This window comes from Moschus berezovskii, chromosome X (assembly GCF_049115385.1).
Source record: "Moschus berezovskii isolate FMDL1 chromosome X, NW_MosBer_1.0, whole genome shotgun sequence".
In the NCBI taxonomy this organism is placed as follows: Eukaryota; Metazoa; Chordata; class Mammalia; order Artiodactyla; family Moschidae; genus Moschus; species Moschus berezovskii.
In genome coordinates, this window is record NC_142488.1 from 18,309,120 (window position 1) to 18,330,932 (window position 21,813).

Consider the following 21,813-nt stretch of genomic DNA (forward strand, 5'->3'; position numbering starts at 1 on the left):
GTCTCAAATGTAGGTTCTGTTCCTGGTTCCTGCCAAGGTGGGTCCCAGCTATAAATTTTTTAATTCATTTGCCTTCCCATTCTCATGAGTCCTAACCCTTTTGAAAGATATTCATTTAGTGTGGTGCTAAGGAAGTCTATTTAAGAGAACATTGCAATGCTCTATAGGAACATTCAGCATGTTTATGTTCTTGATACTCTTCAGGAGACTTATGAACTAGAATACTAAAAAGAACATGGAAAAACATTAGTAGCTGCTGTGATGAAAATCCAATTTAGTCGCCAGCTGCCTAACAATGTGGGGGGATAGGTATGCCTGTCCTGTTGTCTTTTGCTATTGATTTCTCAGGTGTAGGTTTAATGACAGAATTTAATTAAGCTTCATGCAAGAAAACAATTTTTCTGGATCTGACATTGCATGGAGAACTTTTAGAATATTTTCCTGAAATGCCCCCAAAGTCATGAAATAACAATCTTACCAGATGGTGACAGCAAACTGGAATTGTAAGCATGTTCTGTTGAGGAAAAAGGTGATTTAAAGTTAGTTTAGTTTGTAGATAAACAACAAGGACCTACTGTATAACACAGGGAACAATATTCAATATAATAACCTATAAAGAATTTGAAAAGGAATATATAGCTGAATCACTTTGCTATTTTTACACAACATTGACTGTAAATCAACTACACTTCAATGAAAAAAATTTTAAATCAACAAAATTGGTTTAGTTAGTGCATGAATTTGTACATTAACATCTTTAATGGGAGTGAATGTAAAATGAATTACAAATAGCTACCAAAAGAGGGCAGTATGATATTTTACTATTATTTTCAACAATCAGTTTTATCAATTCTCCAAAAAGATTTATCTCTGGTGAAGCAATTGTTCCAATTTAACTATTGACAGTGCTCTATATATTTGTTATATAATGGGCTAGTACATTTTAAACTAAAAATGATGACTAAGAACTTTGGCTGTTGGTAATGTTCATTGAATGTGTAAATGTCTATACCTGCATAAATTAAACTTCTCTTAACTATATTTCTTTTTTATACCTATTAGCACAGAATTTATACCTCTATTAAACCACTTATTTATTCTGAGTTAAACTAGATCAAACGTCTCTGGGTATAAAAACTATAAGAACTGCTGAGTTATTTATTTTGAAAGGATGCTCAGATTCCTTAGAAGAAAAGTAATTCTATTTTTCCTCAATGAAAATGAATACACTTATTAGAGAAACTTCAGAAAACACAGATAAACAAAAAGAAGAAAATTAAAATGACCTATAATTTCACCATTCAGAGATAATACATATAAATTTGTGGTGCTGGAGAAGACTCTAGCAAGTCCCTTGGACTGTAAGGAGATCAAACCAGTCAATCCTAAAGGAAATCAACCCTGAATATTCACTGGAAGGACTGATGCTAAAGCTGAAGTTCCAATACTTTGGCCACCTGATGGGAAGAGCTGACTCACTGGAAAAGACCCCAATGCTGAGAAAGATTGAGGGCAGGAGGAGAAGGCGGTGACAGAGAATGAGATGGTTGGATGGTATCATTGACTCAGTGGACGTGAGTTTGAGCAAACTCTGGGAGATAGTGAAGGACAGGGAAGCCTGGTGTGCTACAGTTCATGGGGTCGCAAAGAGTCGAATACGACTGAGCAACAAAAATGTACAATAAGATCATGTCACAAATTTGTATTTGTAACATGATTTTTCTCATAACACTATATCCTAAACATTGTGCTGTATCATTAACCATTATCCCCAATATAATTTTGTGATGACTGCATTGCATTTCATTGATTGGATGTGCCACTAATTTAGATAACAAACATCCTTTTATGGACATTTTAGTGTGTAAAATTTGTAATGATTACAAAAATGCTGCAAGAAATCCTCTTGGTAAATTTTTGCATATACACTCAGTTATTTCCTTCAGAAATTCCATGAATTTTGATTGCCAAGATGACCTACAGAAAACAAACCAATTTATACTGCCCTTTGCAGTATATGACTATTACTTTCCCAAACTCTAACCCACATAAGGGTATTACCTTATAAATTTTAAAACTGTTTTTAGTTACAAAGGAATGGTTATTTCCATAGTAGTATCTGATACACAATTAAAAAGAATACTAAAAACTCAAATTGCACAGTGAAACATACCTGGTAACTTGTGGGAACCTATTTTCCTTAAACGGTGGTTCAGTTCAGTTCAGTTCAGTCGCTCAGTCATGTCCGACTCTTGCGACCCCATGAATCACAGCACGCCAGGCATCCCTATCCATCACCAACTCCCGGAGTTCACTCAAACTCATGTCCATTGAGTCGGTGATGCCATCCAGCCATCTCATTCTCTGTAGTCCCCGTCTCCTCCCACCCCCAATTCTTCCTAGCATCAGACTCTTTTCCAGTGAGTTAACTCGACGCGTGAGGTGGCCAAAGTATTGCAGTTTCAGCTTTAGTATCAGTCCTTCCAATGAATATTCAGGACTGATTTCCTTTAGGATGGACTGGTTGAATCTCCTTGCAGTCCAAGGGACTCTCAAGAGTCTTCTCCAGCACCACATTTTAAAAGCAACAATTCTTCGGCGATCAGCTTTCTTCACAGTCCAACTATCACATCCATACATGACCACGGGAAAAACCATAGCCTTGACTAGATGGACCTTGGTTGGCAAAGTAATGTCTCTGCTTTTTAATATGCTGTCTAGGTTGTTCATAACTTTCCTTCCAAGGAGTAAGCGTCTTTTAATTTCCTGACTGCAATCAGCATCCACAGTGATTTTAGGGTACTGATTATTTTCTGGGATAAATAAAACCCAGTTCTGCTTGAAAGCACACTGAATGAGTGTTCAAGTGGATAATGCAGAGTAGTTAGTGCCTTGATTCTCTAATTTAATTGGCACTGCCTCTTCTCAGTCCTTCAATATATCCCTCATGCTACCTTAATATTCCACCAACCAAGAGTCTGTTGCATTAACAGGATTTTATCTTTGAGAATGCTCCTGGGAGCACTAAGGGGAAATAAGTCATTCACAGCTTAGAATGAATTAATTCCAGTTGGCTGAAGCCTTATCATGTAGCAAAGATCTACCATCCTGAGCCATGTTGAAAATTTCTGGGACGAATCAACATTCAGTATGGGCTACCTGAAAATGACACATTGGTTTAGGCAGGTGAAGTAGAGTGGGGGTGGGAACATGGCACAGACAGGGAACAGCACTGAGGAAAAGCTGAGATCAGGAAAAAGGGATGGAGAGTGATGCTGAAGGAAGGACAACACAGGATAATATTGCTTCCTTTTTAATTTTGCCCAGTGGCTGACCTGAGTCACCAATGGTTTCTACCTTCTCCATTGCAAAATCCTTTGATGAGAACTATGTACCCACAGGGAAAGGGGCTGATTTGCGTTTTACCTCCTTCTTAGATGCTAGAGGAAATGGACAACTCAGGGGTAACAGGAGAGCTAGAGTAGAGAAGGGAACTTTACTGGGCCATCTCTGGGTAGACAGGTGTGGTAGGCATGGACTCACGCTCAAGAAAAACCTGATCAAAACCCAGATCAAAGGCTAGACCAGCCCAGCCTACAGGGCTCCCAGCAGAGACCTACACTGATGAAGGGAGGGAATCCAGTAAATATAAGCTAGAGATTTTTAAATTGTTATTGTCCACTTTTTTTCCTTTCGCTTTTTTTCCCCCTTCTAATGGCCCAATTATCAATGACTAACATTTTATTCACTTTTTCTGTCTCTCATTATAATGCTCCACATCACTCCTCCTGGTTCAACATAGAGATGTCCCCATAGGCCTTCCACTTTCCTGAGTATCAGCCTCTGTTTCTCTTGGGCTCTCTCCTAACTCACTTCCCATTTGTTACTAGCAAAGAGGTGATCGGCATTTCCAGTGAGTCATATATTTGAGTTCCATGCCACTCTTATGAGACAAAACATTTCCATTGTTAAAAAGATTCACAAGCAAGGAAAGGAAAAACACTTAAATTTTTCAGACTTTCCTTTGGAAACTTAGAAAAAGCAAATTTCAAAGCATTATTCATTTATTGAAGTGTTGATTTAAGTCCATAAATAAAATTATTGTGATCTGTCTATAAAATTTACTCAATATGACTCCCTAGTGATCTTTTAAAAACAAAGTCCATATATTCCAATTGTGATGAACAGGAGTTTGGCATGGCTAAGGTTTGAATGGAAGTCAAATGGAGGAACTGGCAACTCAAGAAACTTCCCCCCTCCTCTCCTCCATGGAGTCTCTTTCCCTACATCACCTCCCTGGCACATTCTTTCAAAGTTATTGCCACCACTTCCTCAAATCCAATCCCACATGACCAAGTGTGGTCTGAGTACTGCCATGTGAACACCTTACTCTCATTGCCTCTCCAACCCTACATAACTAAGAATTAGTTCCTCATCACCCCACAGCATTTCCATACCTAATCATTCTTGAATTTGATAGACTGCTGGAAATGTTAACAGGGAATAGACAACTTTGACTCCATGTTGGATCTGTTTCTTTTGACTGTAACCTTTGCTTTTCATTGCTTTTGTTAATATAATCATACATAATGGCCTTCCTCAGGGAACCCTGCTCTTCTTTCTCACTGTTAAAGTTCCTTTGTTCAGCTATCAGGGAGACAATCTGACCCTGCCCACCTGGGAATGGTTGCAGAAAAGAAATTAATATACCCCCTATTTTTAAAGATAAATGGCATTTTTCCTTTACTTCACCTCCCCCAACTCTGTTCTATAAAAGAACCTGGCATCCAGACCCCATAAAATGGTTATTTTGAGACATTAGTCTGCCATCTTCTCGGGTCTGCTGTCTTGCCAAATAGTTGTTATTCCTTGCCTCAACACTTGTCTGTAGACTTAGTGGCCTGTTGTGCAGCAAGCAGTGTGCTTGACTTAGTAACACCAGCTGAACAATTTAAGCTGGAAACTTTAGTATGTTAGTTTCCTGCTGCTGCTTTAAAAAATTACCATGAATTTAATGGTTTAAGACAATGCAAATTCATTATGTTTGAGTTCTGCAGGTCAGAAGTCCACCTGGTCTGGTCAGTCTTGTCAGACTAAAATCAGGGTGTCAACAGCCTGCATTCCCTTCTAGAGGCTGAGGGAAAATGTGTGTCCTCCTTATTTGGATAAATCAAAGTTCCTTGCAGTTGGAGCACCCAGGTCCTCATTTTCTTGCTGGCTGTAAGTTCAATTCTAGAAGCCACCCACATTTCTTGGCTCATGCTCCATTCCTGCATCTTCAAAGCTAGCTACAGTGGATGTGGTGGGGGAGTCCTTCTCATGTAGCATCCCTCTGAATCACTCTTCTGCCTCTCTCTTCCACTTTTAAGAATGCAAGTGATTAGATTGGGCCCACCCAGGCTATCCAGGATCATCTCTCCATCAGATAGTCCTGATCTTTAATCATGTCTGCAAAATCCCTTAAAGGCTACATATTTAAGGTTCCAGGTATTAGGAGGGGACATCTTTGGGTAGTCATTATTTTTCCTCTTAACTCAAAAATTCAATTTTTTTAAATTATAGAGAATATGAGTTGCAAGGAACCACACTTTGTGAAGAAAAAATCCCACAGGGGTAAAGTGAAGGGCCCAGAACCCTAGAGTTAGTTTCAGCAATATAGCTGAGTTTACGAACCAGTCTCACTCCTGACTCTTCCCATTCTCCACCTCCCACCCCCAGATCCAGTCATCCATCCCATGCACTCTTCTTACCATAGCAGCGAGCTTTTGCAAGGATTAAAGAGAAATGATGTGTGCGATGATAGTGAACACTGATTGATGCTTCCTGTGAGCCAGGCTTGACACATGAAGGGCTTCATACATATTTTATTATTTAATCAGCCAACAACTGTATGAAATATGTGGATTCCTTAGAATCAGTCCTTTTTAGTGTTTGAGAAACTAAGGCTGGGCAAGGTTCTGTGAATTGTTCCAGGCCTCCCTCAGAATTCTCTGTAGAGCTGGGGTTTGAACCCCGGCAGTCTGATTTCAGAGGCTACCCTCTGGGCCTCTATTCTGCTTCCCATGATTAACTGTAGACCATAAAATGTGGAGTATTATTACTAATATTCCCTAATTTCTCTCTCATCTCTTTCTTCCCATGCACACTGCCCACTTCTAAACCCAGATCTTGATCGCCTCACACTTAAGTGAAATGTTAGGAGCCGGAATCTTCTTAATTGGAAAGGATCCTAACATTCTTCACATTTGACTTCTCCCCCAGTTCAGCGAGCCAGCCACCAAATGCATACCACTGGCCACAATTCCAGTTGAGCTCCGTTGTTCTATCTTGCCCACATGATGGGACTCAAACTGAAGTTTTTGAAAGTATGAATTACTTACCAACATTTAAAAATCAGATTTCAAATAAAATTCCAAAATTTTACCCTTCCAAAATTGGAAGTTTCAGATGACCTCTGTCAGCTTTCTAGTCCTTGAAAGCATGCTCTGGCATGAAACTGATGGATATGGCTCTCTCCTCTATCTTAAAAGTGTATTCACTGACTCCACCATTTACTTAGCACTTGGGTGTATACCACTGGGCACTGTTAATATTTAACTTTTCCCTTGTATGTCTTGTTTCCCCAACTAAATGCTAAACTGCCTGATGCTTTATTATCTTCGGTAATCCAGTGCAGAGCTTTGTATGTGATAGATGTTCAAAATGTTTGGGTTGCCTGACGACATCATTAAGGAGTCTCTATCAGAAACACATGACAGGTAGTTCAAGAGCAGGAATTTAATGCAAATACTGCAAGGGGTCAGGTCCCTGTGATACAAAGCACAGCAGGGGAAAGATGGGCAGATCTGAAAGCAGTGAGGCAGAGTCCATGAAGGAATGACTTAATACTTCTTAGATGGCTACTGCTCAGAATCTGCCCTCTGGAGTAGTAACCACAACTGTCACTCCACCTTGCCGAACATATCTTCCAAAGGAACACAAAAATGGCTATTCAAACAAACAAGCATCTCCTGCCACAACGATCTCAATACTATACCTTTATTGACCTTTCCTGTGTTCCTAATGCTCTCTTCCTGCTCCCTCACTCCTGATTCCTGGTATCAACTCAAAACAACCTGCACCAAAGTCATACAAGGTCATGTGTGAGGTTTCTGAGGTTTTTCTTTTTCTTCTGCTATTTGATATGTGGGAAATGTAAGACTTCAAATGGGAGACAGTTGGTTGTCTTTATACCCGAGACTGTTGTAATAACTCTTTACTCCCAGCACATCACCCCACCCCAAGTTGGATGGGAAAGATAAAGGCTTAATCTTTTAGGAGTGGATCTAAAAAGAATGACTAGACCCGTTAGCATGAATATTTTAGACCCAACTAAAATTTGTAATCCAGTGACAGTCCTTCTCTGGATTGAATTACTGTTTCAATGAGATGATTCAAAACAAGGTACCACGCCTTAGGCACTCTTATATGGGAACCCCAAACAAAACAATATTTTTTATGATACTAACTCTCAAGGACTCTTCCAAGAAGCATATTTTTCAGACTTTACTATATAACAGACAAAATGAATGAAAACATTTCTACAGTGACACAACCGAAATGTGTTTACTTGAACTGTGACCATCTCACGTCACAGTGCTCAATAAATACTGACATAACGTTTTTATTAAACAATTAATAATGACATCACTAAAGAAAACTTCAGCTCCTAGCTGATGGAATTTCCCCAAGTGCAAACAACTGGCAATTGTAGGTGGGCCTTGGACAAATTGGGAAGAGTGAAATGTGTTCTTGATCCCCCAGCCTCTGGGTCTTGCTCCTCTCCTGGGTGAGGATAGGAGAACCACTCCAGAGCTGATCTGGTCTCTTTCAGGGGTTAATAAATCTAGCAGACAATCTAGGAGATACATTTTGTGTGTATTTACATGCATTTTTTTTCCGGGAAGAATAGAGTCCCAAAAGAAAGTCTATTTTAAGTTAACAAGCATGTATACAGCATTACTATGACCCGGCACTTTAATATTATCTCACAGTCCTCATGAAAATATTACTTGGAAAGTAATCCCCATTTTACAGATGGGGAAGCTGAGGCACAGGGAGGTCAAATAACATGGAAAGGGATAGAGCTAGGGTCTGAACCTAGCCTTTCCAGCCCTACTACATTGGGCTGCTTCTCACCTTGGGCTGTGATCTAAAACAACGATGGGCCACTGATCTGCTGGCCATCCACCCTGCTCCACCAGGAAGGATGTGCACTTTAGGAAGGAGGAGAGTCTTGAAGTAAACTATTTCTGACAGGTGAGGGATATGACAGCATCATCCCCCACTTCCCAGTGTCTGTGCAGTTAAGACATATAGACAGTAATCTAGGCTTCTGGTCAAGGCCAGTGCAGATAATGGAGTACTTGGGTTGTGCTTTCCATTGTAAAATGCTAGCCACGACTTGGGTTCACTCTACTTCTAAAGGCTCATAGCTTCTGGAGCTTTTTAGTCTGATATGTAAATGCTGCTTAGTGCTTCAAGAGGCAGCGAGGGAGTGTGCCTCTATCGAATGCTGGCATTATGTCCAGGCATCTTCATGGAATCTACCTCCATGCCCGTGAAACATGGCCCTCCATCCAGACCTCAGCTCCCTGGCCCTCCCCTCAGTCACTCTGGCATCCCAGCTGTCTCATCAACACACCAAGCATAGCGTCACCTCAGGGCCTTTGCACTTGCTGCTCCCTCTGCCTGAAATACTTTTGCCATAGAGAACCTCTTGGTTTGCCCTCTTGGTTTGCCCTGGTGTCTCTTTCAAATATTGCTCAAATATCATCTTCCCTGAGAGAGTGATCCAGACTACTCTATTTCCAAAGGATGAATGAGCATGCCTCCTTAACTGACTTTAAATGTGAATAAGAGACTAGGCTCTTAAGGGAGAGGTTAAAATGCTGACTCTGCCATGAGTAAATTTCTGGCATCTCTCTGCTTCTATTTATTCATCTGTAAAATGGGGGCAACTATTTTAAATGAAATTATATTACATTTACAAAGTATTTTTATCACAGTTTCCACCTATATGATTTTGTGTCCTTGGATAAAGTTTATATAATAAACTGTTTTTCTTAATGCAAATGTTTTTCTTAATGCAAATGTTTTTCTTAATGTGATATAAATAATTTTCAGAGGAGCATTTTTTAAAAATCATGTAGTTTCTAAGACTTGTATGATGTCATTTCCATTCTAATTCTAAAACATTCCTATCTATTCACTAATGCTTAAATAGTCAGAGTATCTACTACAACACTGTGTCTAATGCAAGTTTCCTTAGCTTAGCAACATTTCCTACAAAGACCATGGGTTCCATCATTTTGTATTACACATCAGGAAATGGAAGTTCACAGAAACCATTTCACAGGTGAAGGAGACTTGAGCTGACCCAGTAGGATATTGTAAATCCAGAAAAGTGGCAAAGGTAGTCACTTACACCATATTTCTTTACTTCAAAAATCGTTTATTTACCCACCATAGGATGCATGAGGAAAGTGTGTGATCTTTATTTGAAATTAGCTTTCTCCTGGTTTTCTACTGCTGATCACAAACACTGGATACAGTTATTTCTGTTGTCTTTGCTCAACACAAAAAAGGGAGGAAAATTTTACTTAAATCATTTGAAAGATATTATCTTTTAGGACTTGGAGTTCACTGGAAGAAAAGTATTACAACATAAGCCATAGGTCTGGAAAAGACTAGATACCAAATCAGTCCAAGTCCCTCAGTCTACAAGGGAGGGAATAATCTCAGGAACATGAAGGGATTTGCCCAAAGCTTGGTCATTTATTCCAATTTTTCAAGGCCTACTGTATACGAGACACTGGGGGTATAAAGCAGGGAATAAAATATAAGCAGGGAATAAAACAAAACCCCTGGCCGCAGTTTACATTTTAGTGATATTATGCAACTCACTTGAAAGTTTTAAATTTCTACCTTGAAAAATATTCTATCACTGAAAGTTCTTTACTAATCCAAACTTTATGTTGTTTGCATTCCTAAAGGGAAAGAAGAGGCAAGGGCGTAGGTCATATAAGACACATTAAAAACAAGCACAACTGCCACAAGCATCATTGCAAAGGCATCCTCAATTTACCTTGGTGGTTTTTTACAGCACTGTGATCTTGTGAACATGAGGTTTCTTGCCAAGATCAATCTGTTTCTTCTTATTTCCTTGAAGTAAAGATGTACCCACATCTCGGTACGTTTCAAACAGCATGTTCTCTTGGAACATCAACTTACTTCTTAATAGATTAAATCAGCGAAACTATTGCTTTTATTCCTCAGATGTCTCAATCTTTATCCAGTCCTTTGGAGGTAAAAATCCATCACAAGATAAATGAATACAGCAAAGTTTCAGTAAAAATTGTGTAAAAGTAACATTTTCAACTGCTTCAGGGACTAAATATTGAGGGAGTAGTTAAGGACCCAAGTTCTACAATGCTGCTGCTGTTGTTGTTCAGTCACTTAGTCATCTCCAACTCTTTGCAACCCCATGGACTGTAGCACGCCAGGCTTCCCTGTCCTTCACTGTCTCCCAGAGTTTGCTCAAACTCATGTCCATTCAGTCAGTGATGCCATCCAACCATCTCATCCTCTGTCACCCCCTTTTCCTCTTACTCTCAATCTTTCCCAGCATCAGGGTGTTTTCCAATCAGTCAGCTCTTTGTATCAGGTGGCCAAAGTAATGGAGCTTCAGCATCAGTCCTTCCAATGAATATTCAGGGTTGATTTCCTTTAGGATTGACTGGTTTGATCTCCTTACAGTCCAAGGGACTCACAAGAGTCTTCTCCAGCACTACAGCTTGAAAGCATCAGTTCTTAAGTGTTCAGTCTTTTTTATGGTACAGCTCTCGAGAATGCTACCACTTCTACTTTTCAGCTATGTGAAGTGGCTCCAACTGTCCAAGCCTCAGTTCCCTCATTTAAAAAATGAAGGATTAAGACCTGATTGTAGCTACTGTCAGGACTCACGAAGGTAACACATGACGCTCTTTTAAAAATACTTATTTGGCTGAGCCAGGTCTGAGTTGCTGCACATGGGGCCTTCAATCTTTGTTGTGGCATGTGAACTCTTAGTTGCAGCATGTGGGGTCTAGTCCTCTGATTAGGGATCGAATGCAGGTTTCCAGCATTGGGATTGTGGAGTCTTAGCCACTGGACCACCAGGAAAGTCCCACACAAAGTATTTAAAATGATGTGACAAATGTAAACCTTTATGAAGACCCACACCCTCTACAGCCTTCTGTTCTTTCATCCTGCAGATACTGTTAGTTTAGGGACTCAACCTTTCAAAGTGAAGGGAAAGTCACTCAGTGTCCGACTCTTTGCGACCCCGTGGACTATACTGTCCATGGAATTCTCCAGGCCAGAATACTGCAGTGGGTAGCCTTTCCCTTCTCCAGGGGATCTTCCCAACCCAGGGATTGAATGCAAGTCTCCCATATTGCAGGCAGATTCTTGACAGCTGAGTCACAAGGAAAGCCCAATACTGGAGTGGGTAGCCTGTCCCACAAATTGAACCAGGGTCTCCTAGCATTGCAGGCAGATACTTTACCAACTGAGCTATCAAGGAAGACAACCTTTCAAAACTTCAGGTTATCTCCATTTTCACTTGAGATCTCTACCCCCTTTCAGTGTTTTTCAGATGGCTACCACTGTTTCAGCATCAAATCCAAACTGAAAATATCCAGGCACAGCATTATCCAATAGAACTTTCTGCAACGATGGAAATACTGTGTCTGCACTGTCCCATAAGGCAGCCACTAGCCCCGGGTAAACACTGAGCGCTTGACATGTAACTAGTGTGACTGAGGAACTGAATTTTTAACTTCACTTAATTTTAATTAATTTAATTATAATTAGCCACATGTGTCTAGTGGCTATCATTTTAGAGAGTGCATGTCTAGAGGAAGAGGAGAAACCTGGAGGTTCAAGAGTGGGGAAGTTTTTCCTGCAAGTCCCCCAGCAGATTGTCCCAGGTGTCTCTTTGGGCAAAAGCAGGTCACATGCCTACTCCTAAATCAAATATTGTCAAGGAAAACCATTTCCACAGGTAGCTTAAAATAACCAGGATTCAGTGCGGGTGCACCAGCCCCAGCCCTGGCAGCATCTGCGCTAGAGCAGGCAGCAGGGCACGGAGGGGCTCAGAGGAGCTGAGCTGGCCTGTAGTGGGCGAGGGGCCTGGCTGGAGCCAGAGCTGCGACGGCGAAGCTCTCGGGTCCTTCATGATGAAATATCTCGGGACACTTCTCTCTTCTTTCTGTAGTTGGTAGTTTGGGCAGTAAAGAGATGGCTGACAGTGTCAAAACCTTCCTGCAGGACTTGCCAGGAGAATCAAAAGACTCCATCTGGGGAATTTGTACCATCTCAAAGCTAAATGCTTGAATTCAGCAAAAGAGACTAGAGTAGCGTTGAAGAAGGCAAGCCGTGTCCTGGCTCAGAGGAGAGCCCAGAGCATAGAAAGGAAGCAAGAGAGTGAACCACATATTGCTAGTAGAATTTTTCAGTGCTGCGCTTGGAATGGTGGAGTTTTCTGGTTCAGTCTCCTCTTATTTTTTCGAGTGTTTATTCCTGTCCTTCAGTCAGTAACGGCCCAGATTATTGGTGATCCATCACTACATGGGGATGTCTGGTCATGGCTGGAGTTCTTCCTTACATCACTTTTCAGTGCTCTCTGGGTGCTGCCCCTCTTTGTGCTCAACAAAGTCGTCAACACGATTTGGTTTCAGGATATAGCCGACCTGGCTGGCGTTAGCGGTATCGGGGCAGAAGCCTCACCCATTCCCTAGTATCAGCAAAATAATTGCTGACATGCTCTTCAACCACTTGCTTCAGGCCCTCTTCCTCCTCCAAGGGATGTTTGTGAGTCTCTTTCCCATCCATCTTATTGGCCAGCTGGTTAATCTCCTGCATATGTCTCTACTCTACTCACTATACTGCTTCGAATATCGTTGGTTCAATAAAGGAATTGAAATGCACCAGCGGTTGCCAAACATGGGGAGAAATTGGCCTTACTACTTTGGATTTGGTTTGCCCGTGGCTTTCCTCAGAGCAATGCAGTCCTCCTGCATTGTCAGTGGCTGCCTCTTCTCTATTCTGTTTCCTTTATTCATTATCAGCACCAATGAAGCAAAGACCCCTGACAAAGCATACCTGTTCCAATTGTGCCTCTTCTCCTTGGCAGTTTTCTTAAGCAAAAGACTCTTCCACAAGACAGCCTACCTGCAGTCGGCCCTGAGTAGCTCTACTTCGGCAGAAGAATTCCCATCACCACACCCAACTCCTGCCAAACTGAAGGCTGCTGCGGGCCACTAAGTTGGTCACCCACCATCCAGAGTAGGTGGGTGGGATCAGAAAGACACTGTGGCAGCTCTTTTCCTGGCTCACCTTCATCCCCTCCCAGGGAAGGTGGGGCCTACCCTGCCAAGGGCCCTGCCCACACTCCATTCTCTCTGAGGAATCCAGATTTTTGTCTCTGGAGCATGTAAAAGGTAGAATCTTCCTGATACCAACCAGTATGGATTTTAAACACCGGTGAGTCTGAAAGGACCACAGGTTTTTCTGCAGCTCTTTTCTAGCATTTGCCAGCCCCATGCCTGAACTGATTTGAATACTCTTTCTCCCTGTGCCATTTCCCCTCTCACTTCCCCTTCCTGCCTTCCACCACTCTTGGATGAATAGATTTTTGTAATTCGAAATGTTTGTATTTGGTGGACCTGTTATTTTTGTTTTCCTGTGAAGCACATATATTGGATGTGGGAGGGACAGGAGGCTCCGCTGCTCCTGGTCACTCCCTTTATAGCCTTCACTGAGTTGTTTCTTGTAACTCAGGTTAGATTTTGGTCTCTTGCTCGACTGCAAAAACAAAAAACAAAACACGAGCTTGAAGACACGGGACAGAAGAAAGACCTCACAGCCAGATCTCCGCTGGGTTTGAGGAATGATTTTCCTTCTTCACCTTTAAGGGGAAAATGCTTTTTTCACTGGTACATTTAAAGAGCCACCAAAGACAGGGAGGTACCAATTTCGGACAAGTGCCACTGCAACACGGAATGCTCAAAGAACCTGAACTTTTAAACTCTGGAGGTCTGAACTTGACTGCTGGCCACTTCAGGGTCTGTCTGATGTTTCAAAGGAGTATTGTGGGTAAGCCATTCAGTCATGTCTAACTCTTTGAGACCCCATGGGCTGTAGCCCACCAGGCTCCTCTGTCCATGGAATTCTCCAGGCAAGAGCACTGGACTGCGTTGCCATTCCCTTCTCCAGAGGATCTTCCCAACCCAGGGATTGAACCTGGGTCTCCAGCACTGCAGGCAGATTTTTTACCATCTGAGCCACCAGGGAAGCCTGGAATATTGGAAGCCAAAGGAATATTGGGTGCTGCAAATAGGAATTGAAGGGGTAAACTTATTAAACCCTTTAAACCTGGAAAAAAACAAAAGTCAGTATTTACTCATGAGAAGGATGGAAAGAGGGGAGCACCCTACGAAGCCAGGCTTAGCCAGCAAGTAAAAAAACAAAGCATAGTTGTAACATTAACTCAGGAATAAGTTCTGCACAGCTTCTGTACTGTCTAGATCAGGAGTAAACTACAGTCCATAGACCAAATCTCGCCCACCAACTGTATTTGCAACTCAATTTTTACTGTCTCAAAACCACACTTACTCATTTACATTAGTGGTTGGGACATACGACTTGGATTACTGTGATACTGAATGGTTTGCCTTGGAAACGAACAGAGATCATTCTGTCCTTTTTCAGATTGCACCCAAGGACTACATTCTGGACTCTTTTGTTGACTATGAGGGCTACTCCATTTCTTCTAAGGGATTTTTGCCCACAGTAGTAGATATAATGTTCATCTGAATTAAATTCGCCCATTCCAGTCCATTTTAGTTCACTTATTCCTAAAATGTCGATGTTCACTCTTGCCATCTCTTATTTCACCACTCCGACTTACCTTGCTTCATGAACCTAACATTCCAGGTTCCTATGCAATATTGTTCTTTACAGCATGAGACTTTACTTCCATCACCAGTCATATCCACAAGTGGGTGTTGTTTTCATTTTGGCTCAGCCTCTTCATTCTTTCCAGAGCTACTTCTCCACTCTTCTCCAGTAGCATATTGGGCACCTACTGACTTGGGGGTTCATCCTTCAGTGTCATATCTTTTTGCCTTTTCATACTGTTCATGGAGTTCTCAATGGAAGAATACTGAAGTGATTTGCCATTCCCTTCTCCAGTGGACCACATTTTTGAGAACTCTCCACCATGACCCGTCCGCCCTGGGTGGCCCAACATGGCATAGCACATGGTCTCACTGAACTGTGGAAAATTCTTCAAGAGATGGGAATACCAGACCATACTGGAAATGGAACAACGGACTTGTTCCATATTGAGAAAGGAGTATATCAAGGCTGTATACTGTCACCTTGCTTATTTATATGCAGAGTACATCATGCAAAATGCCGGGCTGGATGAAGCACAAGCTGGAATCAAGATTGCAGGGAGAAATATCAATAACTTCAGATATGCAAATGACACCACCCTTATGGCAGAAAGTGAAGAGGAACTAAAGAGCCTCTTGATGAAAGTGAGAGGAGAGTGAAAAAACTGGTTTAAAATTCAACATTCAAAAAACAAAGATCACGACATCTGGTCCAATCACTTCATGGCAAATAGATAGGGAAATAAAGGAAACAGTGACAGATTTTGTTTTCTTGGGCTCCAAGATCACTGTAGATGATGACTGCAGCCATGAAACTAAACGAAGCTTGTTCCTTGGAAGAAAAATTATGACCAACCTAGACAACATACTAAAAAGCAGAGACATTACTTTACCAACAAAGGTCCATCTAGTCAAAGCTATGGTTTTTCTAGTAGTCATATATGGATGTGAGAGTTGGACCACAATGAAAGCTGAGTGTTGTAAGAATTGATGCTTTTGAACTGTGGTGTTGGAGAAGACTCTTGAGAGTCCCTTGGACTGCAAAGAGATCAAACGAGTCAATCCTAAAGAAAATCGACCCTGAATATTCATTGGAAGGACTGATGCTGAAGCTGAAGCTCCAATACTCTCTCCATCTGATGGGAAGAGCCGACTCACTGGAAAAGACCCTGATGCTGGGCAAGATTGAAGGCAGGAGGAGAAGGGAACAACAGAGGATGAGATGGTTGGATGGCATCACTGACTCAATGGACGTGAATTTGAGTAAGCTCCGGGAGTTGGTGATGGACAGGGAAGCCTGGCGTGCTGCAGTCCATGGGGTCGCAGAGTTGGACATGACTCAGCAATTGAACTGAACTCATTTACATATTGTCTAGGGCTGCTTTTGAGCTACTAGGGCAGAGCCAAGTAGTTGGCCACAGAGACCATATGGTTTACAAAGCCAAAATGTTTATCATCCTGCTCCTTAAAGAAAAGCTTGTCAAGCCCTCATCTAGAACAACATCCCTCATGGTTAAAGTCACCCGCGTTAAAGATCTTGGCTAAAACATACTCATACGGCCAAAAGTAAGCACTTCATATGGGCTACTGTAGAAGAAAGTTCTGGAGAGCTGCTTTTGACACCTTGATACTGTTTCTTGCTGGGTAACCTAGAAGAGGACCCATCACTGTGAGCTTCAGTCTTCTCATCAGCAAAGTGAGGATAACACAAACTCCTCCACCCACCTCAGGGGGACATGGGGACATGATGGATGCCAAGGTGCTCCACAGACCATGAAGAGGTCCAGGACTATCCAGAGGGCTTGCTGCTGCTGTTCTTAATGTTCAGTACTACATGCTGTTGCCGCTGGATCCTACAGAGATCCTGGGACTTTTTCATGATCAGCAAGGCAAGGATAGCACTGGTCACTGGGAGATTTACCAGTCAGCAAAAGCCATCTGGAGCTTTCAGCAATATGAAAATCAAGAGATTCACTGGCTTCATTGTAACTTTAAAAGCTTTTAAAATTGTGTCAAGTAGAAAAATGTAGTTTGAAAAAAAGGTGACTTTTAAATTGCTTCCAATTTCACATGAGGAGCTTCGAATAGGAGAGCAGCCTTAAAATGGGATTGCAGAAATGAGTGGTTCTTAGTTCAAGGCAAACCCCAAGGATCCCCAGTATCCCAGGAGAACAGATCAGGAATTCAAAGACAGACCCTACTAGATAATTGAACTCATAATGTCAAAGTGTGAAGGAACCTTAACAGGCAATCAGCTGAGCCCCTTCATCATATGGAGGAAAGGAAATATATTCTTCAAGGCCAACTGGTGCCCATGTCCAGCCACCTCACTGAGGTCTAGGCAGAAGTTTAGGGGAATAACATATGTTGTATCAGAACTCATTGGGTTCAGATGAGTATAATGCTGGTGCCTTGAGTTGAGGAGCGCAGTCCATGTTTTAGTATATATCTAGGCTTTAGAATACAGCCACAAATCAAAAGCAACCAAGCAGCCAGTTTCTTGAGCACTTACTATGTGCTAACACTTTGGAGGACACAGAAAGGACCTGAGCCTGAACTTACCCTCAGGACCTGACCAGATATTACTTTATATCGGCAAAGATAAAACCATGAGGAGGAGCAGAATTCAGGACATAGTGACAGCCTTCAACAATTTCTATCAGTGCTCTCACAAACCCTAAGTGTTCAATATGCATGTGCTTTAGAGTTAGTTTAAAGTGTATGGACAGAATTTAGATGCACAAACAGTAGCAACAAGAAACAAGCAAAATTTTAAAAGCCCTCATGCTTCCTTTGATGTCCAGGATGACTCCATCTTGTGTTGGAGCTTCCATTCCAGAAGTACAGGAGAAGGATCCTTGATGAATGACTAAAGAGAATGCTCTCTTCTGCTCTAAAACGCTCTTTAGTCAACCCCATGTCTTCCAGGTAAATGCGCAATCTTTGTTTTCCCTCCTCTTCCTTTTGGTAGTTAAGATGGCTTCTAGGTCAGGAAGGGGAAGCCAGTGTTCTCACAGCAGGGAGAAAGGATCTGCATCAGTGAGCTTACCTCGTGCTGAGCCCTGGGTTCTCAATGGCCTCTCCAGAGATCCCCCTCACCCAGCAGGGTTCCTGCAGGGTCCACTGGTATCCACTGCTTAAGGCCATGTCCAGTGGGCCCCACGTTCTGTTCTCTCAGAATCCTACCCAACCTGGGGGCCCCACTCTTGCTGACCCAGTTCCTCTCAGATCTTACTACCAAGTGTTTGTCACATCCTCCCTGTGGCCCCTGGTCTCAGCTGTCCATACCATTATCTCTGCAGCCCTGGCTCTCAGTGGAGCTACCCGCTAGGAACACAAGAACCATTTAGAATCCCTTCCCTTCATACAATACATGAGAGAGACTTGGACAGGACACCACCTTCAGCCTCCTCTCTGCCTAAACACACTGTGCCACCACTTCTCATCCCTACCATTGCTCCCTGTTGATGTGTGGGCCACTATGAGGAGTTCTTACCCAGAATTCTAAGTAGAAAGTGAGACACAATCTTCTCTGGTTTCAGTTTCCTCCTCAACCCATCCAGAGTCTCTGTCATTCCTTGTAACAACTTCTACCTATCAGGGAAAAAGTCAGGGCCCAACAGAAGTGACCTCAACATGCCTGGGGGAGATTTTAGGGGGTTAAGAGATTAACCTAGTATCAGATCACCACTGTGGTATTTATAATCTCAACTTTCAGTTCAGTTCAGTTGATCAGTAGTGTCTGACTCTGCGGCCCCAAGGACTGCAGCACGCCAGGCTTCCCTGACCATCACCATCTCCCAGAGCTTGCTCAAACACATGTCCATTGAGTCAGTGATGCCATCCAACCATCTCATCCTCTGTTGTCCCCTTATCCTCCTGCCTTCAATCTTGCCCAGCATCAGGGTCTTTTCCAATGAGTCGGCTCTTCCCATCAGGTGCAGAGAGTATTGGAGCTTCAGCTTCAGCATCAGTCCTTCCGGTGAATATTCAGGACTGATATCCTTTAGGATTGACTGGTTTGATCTCCCTACTATCCAGGGGACTCTCAAAAGTCTTCTCAATTTTATAGAGAGGAATTGAGGGACAAGTAGACCAGCACTGGGTTTACATACAAGACTGTTTCCCTGCCTTTCAGGAGCTACAGTCTACCTCCTACAGCTCTGACACACGTTGCACAAGAACAAAGACCCGGATGGACAAAGCATGAGAGGGTAAGAGGAGAGAAGACAGTGAGGCCTTGGAGAAGGGGACTTAGAAATCTATCACTAGAAATGCCTGCAGTACAGAAAGATCTAGATCCAGCCCAGAAAGAGACGAAGTTGGGATTATAGCTCATGAGATCACCAAACTGGCTCTCATGTGTAATTGTTTCCAAGTGGGAAAGACAATTCTGCAAGAATGAAATTATAACCATCTTCCACTAATACGTCATCTCACCCTCTGGAAAATAGCTGTACCTAAAAGGAGACCTCCTTGGAAGACAAAAAAGCAGCAGCAGCAGCAACAGAGGAAAAAAAGAAAGCAAAGAAAAAATGACACTGGCATAGCCCAAGAGAGCTAGAGACCAGAGATAAGTAAATTATAGTTACCTGTCAAAGCTCATTTGGGCATTGGGTAGACCAAGAATGACTCCCTCGAAGCTACCAAACTACATGAATGACCACCAAACTACACAACTGGAAGTGTGAAGTTCTACAGGCTCTGTCTGGTGGCCAGCAACCTAACAAGAGAGTATCAGTCCAATCTCTCCTCGTTGCTAGGAGCTACTGAGTCATCTCTCAGGCTTCCAGGGTGAAGCTACCGTGCCTACAGTCCACATCCCCTAGAGCCAGGGGCAGTGGCTGCTCTCTGGCAGTTTAGTTCAGGCTCCCTCTCCATCTTCTCTTCATGCCTCATGCCACGTTCATTCAGTCTTCCCTTCCTGGGCAACCCGGTAGAGTAGGAACAGTACAGGCTACTGATTCCAATGGGGAATCCTCCAAGCTGTTTGACTCTGGGCAAACGACTTAATCTCTTTGACACTCAGTTTCTTCATCTGCAAACAGAAATGAAAAATATCTACCATAAAGGGTTTTTGTGAGGATTAAACAAGATGATCTATGTAAAGCACATTGAATGGCCTACCCCAGGGCAGGTCTTCAATACTCATTAGTTTTCATCCCATGAGTTTCTCACCCACCTTGTCAAACTTTTGTTCTCCCTTCTCACTTGGCACATACCATGTGCTGAAACAAAAGGGAGCACTGACAAAAGAGATTTAATTCTTCTGAAGAGGTCAGGGGAGGTACTCTAGAGGTAGTCATATTGGGCTGCACTTTGGAGAATGAGCATGTTTCCCAATGGGGATGACCCCAGGAAGCAGAGAGAGGGAGTAGGGAAGGAAGTAAAGCCAACAGTGGGTACATTAATGAGCACACTGCTACCGTGGGCAACTGGAGCCCAATCCAACAATCCACACTTTAGCATGATCCCACCAAGGGCAGAGGAAGCTGGCATAGGTAAGCACCAACTCCCATTCTTCACCATTCTGGGGTATTAACTCTCTGGCACTAATAGCTGGTTCCTTGCACAGGCCAAGCAAAGACCCATGGGCACAGATCATTCTCAGTCAGTGAGACATGGGAGCCATCAAGAAGGCACAGGATCTGTCTGAAGATAACCTCAGGGTGGCTCAAGGGGACATGGGCAGAGCACCAATAGCATCTACTACAGATGGCTTAACATCCTACTAGCATCATGCATGAACTTGGCCAGAGGCCATATGTTAGAGCTCCATAGCACTGATGCACACTTTAGGATTTAGTTACAGTTTGTACTATTTTTCATGTATCCTAGTCATGCCCCTCCAACTGGAGTGTAAACTCCCTGGACTAGGAGATGATGCTCTCTCAGCAGGCAGTAATGCTGGGCACACAGCAGGCACTCATTACCACACAACTACTTATCCAGTGTAGTACAATCAGCAAGTCCCCTCAGCCTTCATCAAAGACCAGGCATCCTGAACTGAAGAGAACCTGCCTCAGCCCAAAGTTGTTCAGAGAGATGGTACCTATAAGCTATCTGGATGATCCAGTCCAACATCCAGTTCTAAAGTGGATTCCATCTTTATTTTTAACCTACAGATACACAACTGCTATGCAGAGTACACAACCTAGTGTAGCAGAGAGCTTAACAATGCTAGAAGATAGGATAGTGTAGTGGTTAAATACACAAACTTTGAGTCATATGACCTGAGTTGGAATTGCAGCTCTGCAATCAAAATGTGCAAGCTAGGGTAAGTTGCTTACCTTCTCTGTGCCTCAGTTTCCTGTAAAATGGAGCTAATAACACTGGTGCCTACTACAAAGGGTTACTGAGTGAACTTTAAATGAAATAGCTTTTTATAAGGGCTCAGAACAGTGACTGGCACAAGGTAAATATTATCAAAGTAATTATTAAACAACATGAATACTCTTAATGGGAGTTCTGAAAGACAATAATGATCTTCAATTTAGCCCTTTCCAGATCCCAACACACTTCATTCAGAAAAACCTTTGCATATACAATGTTGTATGTCAATAGAGCTGGAAAAGAAAAAAAGAAAAATGTCTGCCATCATGAAGTTTCTTTTTTAAAATATATTGAGCCTTACAAGAGCCCTCTAAAGGAGCTCCATTTTGAAGATGAGGAAACTGAGCCCTGTATCAGTCTAGTAGCAAATCTATATCATACAAATAGGTGGAAGGCTCGAACCCTGGATCTCACCATATTCTACTATATCATGCGGCACAGTAAAGTTTCAGCCAATTCTTTAAGACCATGGTTCTACGCTTGGCTGGGCATCAACAAC

General features: G+C 42.5%; 1 protein-coding gene and 1 pseudogene across 2 annotated transcripts in view; one reads left to right on the plus strand and one right to left on the minus strand.

The window, feature by feature from the left end:
• Positions 1–21,813, minus strand: part of ADGRG2 (adhesion G protein-coupled receptor G2) — a 129,725-nt gene that overhangs the window by 42,111 nt on the left and 65,801 nt on the right. For both annotated transcript variants that reach the window (XM_088833629.1, XM_055438773.2), the window contains exon 5: positions 479–514. In XM_088833629.1, the coding sequence (XP_088689755.1) occupies positions 479–514 (36 nt within the window). The remainder of the gene's footprint in view (positions 1–478; positions 515–21,813) is intronic.
• Positions 12,280–13,347, plus strand: LOC129564637 (etoposide-induced protein 2.4 homolog pseudogene; annotated as a pseudogene).